Raw genomic sequence first — 10056 nt, 5'->3', positions numbered from 1 at the left:
GGGTAACAACTTTCGGAATGATCGAGCACGCTTCAAGTCACGAATTAAAGACGAAACTTCACTTATTGCGTGGGAGACTAGAATTAAGGGTGCGGAGTTAGAAGTCATGAAGTCATGGGTTCGAGTAGAGAAGCAGAGGAAGGTTTGACGACAACAGCATTAGCCTTCCAGCGATAATTACGTCCAGATAGGATACCTGTGATCCAACTGAAAGAACAAATTGTCCTTAAAGCTGTTAATTATTTTTGACCTGTTATTATTGATAATGATCATGACCAGTTTGACAAGCAGCCCCAGCCAATGCCATTCTCGTGTCCATCGATTTTTTTCCTCCTTGAACCTGTCACGAACGCTCAGGGGTAGAAGTCAATTATTAGTATTTCAATCACTCATATCATATTTAATTAAATAATGACGAATTGGGTTTGACGAGCGACAGGAAAAACAGTGGACCGAGGTGCGCTGCCAGGCCTTCCACCCAGGCTAACCGAATTGTCCCAAACATCGGCCCAACTCACGGTTGACCATAGTGATAGTCATAGGCGAGATGGGTCCAATGCGCAAAAAGGCCCCCACGTCTGGGGGCCGATGTTGGACCGATATATGGCTATGCTGCATATATTACCCTACCCTGATGAATCCCCAGTTCAATGGCAACAAATTATTTACGTGGAATGAAAGGGTGACAAACTGTAGACGTTTACCGCTGATGTTCCTTCTTCCTTCAGTGAAAAGCGAAGGCTTCCAATAGTCTTTTACACATTTTCATGTCCATCCATGTGCCTAAGTGTAATGAACCGGGGTTTTCACGTCGGCGCGTCGATTATTCTCGCCAAGTCATTTACACTGTGGACACCGCTTATCGTTAGTGACACCCCACGTAGGGTTTCCCGATATATGCAACACGTCCAAATACCGGGCGCCCATGGAACCCGACATAAGAATTCTTTGGAATTCACTGAGGGATTGGCCTGTTCACACATACACTCGCGTAAAGACCACCCTCGACAAGATATAATTCTAGACAAAGCTATACTGCAAAAATATATATTGGGCTTTTAGCGAACCGGTGTTATCATCGCAGGCTTGTTTGACCATTTAGCCGATCTCTCTTGCGATAATCGATATGATCAGCCGCGACCTGGGGCAGGATTTCATTTCAATCCGGTGACAATACATGGATAATGATCTCCAAATGGTAACATTATTTTTTTCCACGGGAGCTCAAGAAAAAATAGGAAATGAATTCAAAGATTGAAGGCTATCCAACAATATCATAGAAGTCTGCAATTACTTGGGGAAATAAACCATTGAAACACTTGAAAAGAAAAATATTGCAAAGCTGAAAGAGAATATACACCGGAGTAATAATCTGATTGTCTTTTATGACATGGAAAGCTGTTCTCTCACTGGTCAGATTCCGACCATGTGATTTTATATGAAGCATTCTCCTGCGAAATCCCATTAACAGAGCACACAAACCATTTGCAAATATAATTTCAATTTGTAATGCCTCAATTGTCAGATGTTATCTTCTCCTTTCTACGTCGTTCTTATAAAGAAGACCACGGGAGCCTGTCTTACCACTATCATTGACTTTATCGATTGATATACCGAAAAAAATAGAAATTGCAAAAAAAGATATTGAAAAAAAAAAGGAAGAAAAATCAGGGAATATGAAGATCGGAGAAAAACTGAGCAAAGAGAAGAATGTGAGAGAGAAAGAGTCAGTAGCCTTGGCCTGTGCGGGCTTTGCTCGTTCGTGTGTCACGCGTATAGCATAGCCACGGTTGTCCCTGGCAACGGTATCGATTTCAACCCCTGGTTATGCAGTATGATGAGTACTACCCCAGGAACGTATACCAAGCATTCCTGACAAACACACGCGTACACACATTTAAACGGAATGTTTTGCCTCAATACATGAGAATTTCAACGACACAATGAGACTTGCTGTCTATCTCTATCCAATTTCTCTTCTCATTTACAATAGAGCGAGGACAACCACATGGGATGCAACCAAAGAATGTTTCCATACCGATATGCACAATTCGGTTCCGTGGTCATGCATCTCACTTTAAATTCCAGTTATTCAGCCCTCTTTTCCTACTTCGCTCATTGCCTGGAAAGTGAAATAAAAAAAGTTAAATAAAAGCTGACGAGCTTCCTGTGAATCCAGCTTACCCGTTTATTTTCGTATCCTCTGAAGTATTGAACTCCCATCAATATTCTCCAAAGCTATACTCGTTCGAGTCAGAATCAATAAAGGCGGGACTGACGAGAATCAAAGATGCATATCGATAAGGCGCGACAATGACGATGAAATTCATCACAAGTCTTTGGTTTTCATCAGCATTCCAAGCTATTGATTGATTGGAATTGAATAACGGATGCAATGTCTACTGTCTCAACTTTCCTACTGGTCAAACTTCGGTCTAGGGTTGTCCCTCCAATCGAGTTGATTCAGCCACCCAGAGACGAACTGACGAGTTCCTCCTAATTCCAATGTCAAGGGGTTCCTAAGACGATTTACTATTCTGCTAAGGGGCTGAGAATCGCCAGAAATTAACTTCCAGATCTGCCGCAGTTTTGTTCGACTCATGGGCTTGCTAGAGCTGATATTTTGAATCACCTCGATTGTCTTCTTCGGAACTGATTGATACCTGGCAGCATCAAGCAGGGGCAACCCTCAACTTCATAATACTCCCTCCACTCATGGCATAAGCTGAAAGCTGGTATGACGATAAACCACATAGCTATCATGGTACTCAGAGCTCGTTTGCTGACGCCTTCATGGAGGCTGCCATTCACGGGTTGCCGATGCCTGCATTGGAAGTCATCATCTGGGCTTGCGCCAAGTGCCCATTGAAGTGAGGTGTCAATAGCACGCGTCTAGCTTTGTGAAAGTTTTGTTAAACGTTATTGAATGTTTCAGCGGTTATACAGGTCTTATATAGTCCAGCCTGATAACGGACGAACTTATTGATACGTTGGACAGATTGATCAATGATAATATGTAGCACCCTCCTGGGGTAGATAAGAAGTACAGGAGAATACAGAAGACAAACAGAGCCAGAGGCCATGTCAGAGAGGGTGATGTGGGGGCGTGCCCAGAAAAATGAGCCGGTAAGGTCAAATGCCAAGTAACACTAGAAGACCGCCCTATTAACAGTAATTATGCTCCAAACATGTCCGAGAAAACAATGAAAATAATTCAGGGCCATCACCTTAGCTAGAGAAGTGACCAGGACTGATCCTCAAATCCTGACCTGAAGGAAATCCGGAAGTGTTCATCACTTCGGGCGGGAAAGCAACTTTATGCCCCTAGGGACTGAAAATAGCGTATGTCCCATGGCAGTAAAAGTTTTTTCTGACTTATGTGATTACAACGTAACGTTCGCCAGAATATACTTTTACTGCCTAGGACCATAATATACTATTTCGACAGATCGTGCCATTGGCAGGTTCCAACTTCAATTATTGCAATACACCATTTTAAATTCGTACTGTCATAGCTTAATGCTGCCCTCTGCTGCCGGTAAGTTAATCTTGACTGCGAAGTCGCTGTTTGATCGACAGACAGTTTGCGGTATTCAAATTCCATTTATTCTCGCGCTTTCACATTTGCGGCCCTATGGCAACCCTTCAGTGACTTTGTTATCCCCCACTGATCGACATAACCTCCCCACTCAAATCTACCCTTATTTGCCGAAGCAGAATATACTGCAAATATTCCTAAGGTTCTGAATAAAAATCTCTGAAAAGTTGTCTCATCCCAATTAATCTCCGGGATTGCTGAGATAATTGCCGGCATATGATTCCTTCAGGTTTCCATAAAAATTTGACGTTTTCATAAACCATTATAACCCCCCACCATTGGCACTTGTGCGTACTTTTTACACGTTGCTAACTTGTCACAACGAGCACACACTATTGCTCCAGCAGAGAATATACTGAGTGCGGCTACAACGCAAAGGACCCCAAAGCGAATGAAGATTGAAGACCTTCACTTGCTACCACGAGGTGTGTGTATCAGGAATGTGTAGAGTATAGTTTATGTACATGGTACGGGTACGAGTGGAAAGGACCGCGGAAGTCATCTCAACCGATTGTTTTCGAGATTTTCCACCGTCCTCCAGTGCATGCGATCAGCAGCCAATTAATCCCAGATCAAAGTGCAGAGCAATCTCTTCACAAAAGGACAAGTGAAAGTTTTTTTTTCAATGTTTGAATTATTGGTGCTGGTCGAGTGAGTTGCGATGCAACGCCTGTGCTAGAGTGAGAGGGCTAGAAAAAAAAGCGTAAAAAACGGGGTTGAGAACTCAGTAGGCGTTGTTGCTGTCACTTGGCTTCTCTGATATTGTAAAGCCAGTGAGTATAAACATGTTGGTTCTCATCAACTTTTAGTTTGTCTGGGTTACTTGGATTGTTGATCACGATGTCACTCAAAGCCACCAGGTTCATGGAATGCGCCACAACCCCAGTTGACGTAGTCATGTGATAATACACTTGTGCAATTTCTCTTTGAAGACTACAAATAAAAAATTGCATAGATTGTGGTTGCCTCGAAAAACGAAAGATGTTCACGAAAAAGAAGAAGAAACCCCAGATTTCAACACCCACAAATTTTGAACACCGAGTCCACACGGGGTTTGATAAACGTGAGGGTAAATTTGTCGGTTTACCACTGCAATGGGCATCAATTGTTGGTAATAATCAGATACTCAAGTCATCAAATAGACCTCTACCTCTGGTTGATCCCAGCGAAATTACGCTAACTGAGATATTGGACTTGAAAACAATTGTACGGGGCCATAATGATCCAAGACTTCGAACTGGTAGAGCAGTCGTCGGCGAAAAAACAGAAAATGGTTTGCCGAAAATGAGCACCGTTGCTAGGTCCAACTCATTGAGGTCTTCTAGTCCACCTCGACTTAGACGGGATTACAGGTGATTTTTTTCGATCAATAGAGAATAAGAATATCTTGGAAACTTGAAAGATAAAAGTCGAGGAAAACGAGACTCTTGAAATATAACTAAATCCATTTGTTAACAGTAGCTAATCCTTTCTAGAAGTGTCACAATCTAGGCGTTATCAGGGTCTCAATGTTTGAGATATCTACGTCATATGTCTCGACTTAATTCGCATTTTCGCAGTCTTTCCTTTATTTTAATTCTCATTCTTTGCAGCTTTTGAGGAATGAATCATAAATGGTTCGATAAATTCATTAGTAGGTGAAATGTAAAATTGGAAGACCCAATAAAAAGTGAATCAGTACTAGAGGAAATATAGGGCGTGTTTCACACGGTCTCATTGTGTTGATGAACATTCCATTGGTTTCAAAAAGGACAAAAGCTGAATTCCACTTCATGAATTTTTTTTTTCACGATAACTATAGAAATTAGTTAAATTATGGGACGGACTCGAATACTGAGTGATTTGCCCTACACGCAATTATTTTGAGGAATTATTCATGACAGTGCTCGAACTTCTCAATTTTTCCAGAAATAATACGAATTTACCGCCATCAGTGCCTGAAGGTCACGAAATGTCTCCAAGTCCCAGTAGCTACCATCAGCTATATCCGCCATCTGATCCTGTTAAGAATCATGGAATTTCTGATAAGATCCGTCAGAATACGGAGAACGTCGGGCCTGGGCTCAATTCAAATTTGCACAGTATCATTCCTAACTTGCAGAACATGAATCCGAACATGCAGTCCTCACCGAATCTCACTCACTCCAATCTCAATGCACCTAATCTCTCAATGAACTTCCAAAATCTGAGCCCAATTCCAAATAATCAGACTTCGGGAAATAGTGTTCAACAGGGTGTGCAGGACAATGATTTCCAGAGGGTAAATCCATCATCTTCGATGAATCTACCTGGCCAATGGAATAATGGGAATAATCAGGTAAATTTTCTCTTACGAATGGAAATACCGTTAATCCGTTTGATTGGGAAGTAACGCCCCGAGAGTAAAATTGAATCAAATATTCCTATCACTCATTTTAATATTTTTTGTAACAAAACTACGAGAGCATCCTATCTATCTATCCTGTTCAGAGTCAAACACTACAATAATTGACCGGAATTCGAGCACGAAAAATAATTGACGATAATGGCCATTTCTATGGGTTTCCGTACTTTCACGACAACTTTACGGCCAGAAATTTTCACCATTTTGTTTGAAATGTTGGTGTCAGGGAAAAGCACCGTTCACGCCACTACTAGGGATTCAATCTCGGCCACTTCTTAGCCAATCCTCATCTCATTAGTCGCAAACAAAAGAGAAATCTATAGGTATACTCTAGACAGATTGAAGAACGTAACACATTCTCCCCAACATAACTGCGTTTGTTTTCACCACCTCAATGTGAAACTCACATCTTCAATTGCATTGATTTTAGGGAGGATCTACAGACATGATGCTGCATAAAATTCCTACGAAAGCTTCACCAGTCGGCTCAATCGCTTCTCAGCGTCCTTTGAGCCAACTGAGCTCGCACTACGGGAATAAACCTACCCCAGGTCCTCAAAATTCATACGGTTTGTCGGAAAATCCTACAGCATCACCAGCAACTGTTCCACCAGCTGCAAATCCATCCCAGCATGGACATTTTGGAAAACCACTGGAAACTACTCAATCACAATCAATGCATAATCTGTCCAAAGTGACGGCAGGGCCAGGAATAAGTCCTGATCAGAATCAAAATTTGAAATCAGCTGCCTCGTCCGGTAACATATCAATTGGTCAACACATGAATTCACAGAATAAACAAAATGCAGATCAAAGACTCACTCACGAGCAATTCAGAACAGCTCTGCAAATGGTGGTGAGTCGTGGGGATCCGCGAGACAATTTGGATAATTTTTTGAAAATTGGAGAAGGCAGTACTGGCACAGTTTGCATAGCAACGGATAAAAAAACAAATCGCCAAGTGGCGGTGAAGAAAATGGATCTGCGAAAACAACAGAGACGTGAATTGCTATTCAACGAAGTCGTCATAATGCGCGACTATCATCATCCTAATATTGTTGAGATGTATGACAGTTTCCTTGTTGATGACGAGCTTTGGGTCGTAATGGAGTACTTAGAAGGTGGTGCCCTGACAGATATTGTCACTCACTCACGTATGGATGAAAGCCAAATAGCAACTGTTTGCTCTCAGTGCCTAAAACCACTTGCTTATCTCCATTCCCAAGGGGTTATTCATCGGGATATAAAATCCGATTCGATACTGCTCACTGCTGATGGCAGAGTTAAATTATCAGACTTTGGATTTTGTGCTCAAGTGTCTCAAGAGCTACCGAAGCGAAAATCGTTGGTGGGTACACCGTATTGGATGAGCCCTGAAGTTATCTCGAGATTGCCTTATGGACCTGAGGTGGATATATGGTCCCTGGGAATTATGATTATTGAGATGGTCGATGGAGAGCCACCGTTTTTCAATGAACCACCGTTGCAGGCCATGAGGCGCATTCGAGATATGCCACCACCAAAATTGAAAAATTCTCATAAGGTTTGTTTTCTATTTCCATAGCTGAAATATTCTATATCAAGTCATATTCAAAGTTCACAGTCTGTCTGAATGTCTCTAAAGACGAATTCCTTTCAATATGCGAGAGCTAGAGGAGAACGAAAATATTTCCGAAGATTCAAAATTAAAAAAAAAATCCAAATCTCTGTTACCCACTGAGGAAAATCGTTGAACTACTTTAGTGTTACCAACTTTCGTTGGCTTTGATGTTTCAATTCCTACCTTGTCCACAGGTGAGTCCAAGGCTCCAAGGCTTCCTCGAGAGAATGCTGGTGCGTGATCCAGCACAACGTGCCACTGCAGCAGAATTATTACAGCATCCATTCTTGCGACAAGCACAGAATCCGACAATTCTGATACCCCTCATGCGGGGTGCTCGACATACCAACTGTTGATGCACTCGTGTTCTGCATGATAAAAGAGGAATCGATTAGGTATTCACGATTGGACAAACATCGTTCAATATTGTTGAAGGAATCGTCAGGACTACGGTGACAGCACACCACAACGATGTGCTATTTGCTCATAAACAAGTGTACAGTAACTCTAGAATTTGCACGTCCTGTTATCTGAACTCATTCAGTTATTTGAAACACATAGAGAAAAGAACAATGGAGTTCCCAAACGAGTCTTGCATACGCTGTTCTAGAGGAATTACGAATTAGAGTTGTTGGACGATTTTTGAATCATTGAGATGGGGATATGATGGTTCCCATGCCTTCAAAAATATTTTATTTGTTTGATAGAAAAAATTTGACTTCAAAATGAAACAGTCATTCAATTGAGAAATAACTCAACGCAGTCAAAACTTCTAATTTCTGAATGACTGAATTTTATTTTTTTTTAATTATTAAATGTTGATTAATAGAGAAAAAATTGATGCCATTAAAATATAAGAATAATATTATGGAATAATCAAATAATCATTACAATTTTCATTTCATTATTTCAGGAATATTTAATCAAAGTTGAAGTCGTTCAGAAAGTGACCTGTTGGCCCCAATAATGGTACACAAAAAATAAATCCTTGAGTAAAATAATGATTGCGGTATCTCAATCATGTTACTTAGGTACAAAGCATTTCGTGATAATTTTGTTTCTGTCAATTATCTGCCTCTTCAGCTGAATACTTTGTTCATGTTTGAGACTTTCAAATGCCAACGAAACTACTTCTTTTTTGTAATTTTCAACTATCCATTTTGTTGGTCCAAACAAGACTTCTTTGGGAACGTGTATGTTTTTCTCTGAGTGTAGCGCATAACCAACTCATGAAAATGTGGCCCAATATGGATTCTCACCACAACCAAATCCGTGAGATCTAACATTCCAATCATTCTCTATATTTTCTTACACTTTTTTTTCACTTCTCCTGAAGTGCAGAGCTGAATTCTCACCTTATTCGAATTCCCACATGACGAATGGGACATAAATTTAAGTTTATAAGAACGTTGCTATATTTATGATTCTTTATTTAAATTTACAAAACAAGTGCCTTGAAAGATACAGAAAAAATGTGAATATACATGCTGAAAATGCATCATCGAGCTTACTGCATGGAAGCCACTAAGAAAATATCAAATAATAAGTCCTGTTTGCAGAAATATTGGAAATTTTAGACCTACGATTAACTAGTATTTATAGACCTTAAAATAACCCGCGTTTTATTACTGTAAAAAAAAACTAATTTGTATAAACAAATTTATCAACAATATGGGCAATTGACAGCCCATAATTGACTGTTCTTCGAGTAACGTAATTTTTCTTACTGTTATACAAAACGAAAACAATGAATAATGAAGATCTTTCATTATCTTGAAAATAAAGCCGTAACATTGATTTGATAAAAATAATAATGTAGCTCCTCATTATTGCGATTCCTCATGCAATTTACAGGTACTTCAGGTTTTGATTTACATACGATAAACGGGCCTTGCAGAATTTATTGGAATATTTCCCTGACGCTGAAAACGTTGGTAATTGCGTCATGCTTATTCCAAGTGAAAAAGAGAAAAAGAAAAGATGTGGAGACACGTGCTCGAATTACTTTTCCTTTAGCATAAAACCGACTGATTGAGCGCTGTGCGTTCATTGGCTGGTGGAGTCGAGCCTCTCTACTCATTTCGACCGCAATAACCTTTCCACGACCTTCAATATTCTCTAAAGTGGGGGTAGGGAGCCACGTTGAAAAGTTAACTGGCATTCGTCTTGCAGCAAATAGTTTCTATTCATTAAAGACAAGTTTTTTCATCCCTCGACTAACATGTTTCAGAACATTATTTTCACGATTCGACACCGTAGAATCTAAAAGACATAAGTGGCGGACATAATTATCCAATTTACACCCTATTGGCTCTACGATAGCTGTAGGGCCTGGAAATATGCTGTTCTCTGAATATTTCCGTGATAATTAGTCTCCAAGCGACTCTCACCTCACCTCAGAAAATAATTGATTTTTATTTGGAATGGGACGTTGCCACCGCCTTTTAAATAGATCCCGAGTTATCTGACTATTCT

General features: G+C 40.4%; 1 protein-coding gene across 1 annotated transcript; it reads left to right on the top strand.

Annotated features, from left to right (window-relative positions):
- The first annotated feature begins 3648 nt into the window (after positions 1–3648).
- Positions 3649–9395, top strand: LOC135162683 (serine/threonine-protein kinase PAK mbt). Its single transcript, XM_064121418.1, has 5 exons — positions 3649–4371; positions 4452–4950; positions 5507–5915; positions 6412–7524; positions 7776–9395. The coding sequence occupies exons 2-5, from the start codon at positions 4580–4582 to the stop codon at positions 7935–7937; spliced, it is 2055 nt and encodes a 684-aa protein (XP_063977488.1). The 5' UTR covers positions 3649–4371; positions 4452–4579; the 3' UTR covers positions 7938–9395.
- The last annotated feature ends 661 nt before the right edge of the window (positions 9396–10056 follow it).

This window comes from Diachasmimorpha longicaudata, chromosome 5 (assembly GCF_034640455.1).
Source record: "Diachasmimorpha longicaudata isolate KC_UGA_2023 chromosome 5, iyDiaLong2, whole genome shotgun sequence".
Classification (NCBI taxonomy): domain Eukaryota; kingdom Metazoa; phylum Arthropoda; class Insecta; order Hymenoptera; family Braconidae; genus Diachasmimorpha; species Diachasmimorpha longicaudata.
The sequence above is the reverse complement of the archived record's forward strand: the minus strand, read 5'-3'. Positions and strand labels throughout refer to the sequence as shown.

What these genes read in the sequence shown, in the direction of transcription:
- LOC135162683 (XM_064121418.1), top strand. Translation starts at nt 4,580, where the DNA reads ATGTTCACGAAAAAGAAGAAGAAACCCCAGATTTCAACACCCACAAAT. An exon ending in CGACTTAGACGGGATTACAG is followed by an intron (nt 4,951 to 5,506) that starts GTGATTTTTTTC and finishes CAATTTTTCCAG; the next exon opens with AAATAATACGAATTTACCGC. An exon ending in AATTGAAAAATTCTCATAAG is followed by an intron (nt 7,525 to 7,775) that starts GTTTGTTTTCTA and finishes CCTTGTCCACAG; the next exon opens with GTGAGTCCAAGGCTCCAAGG.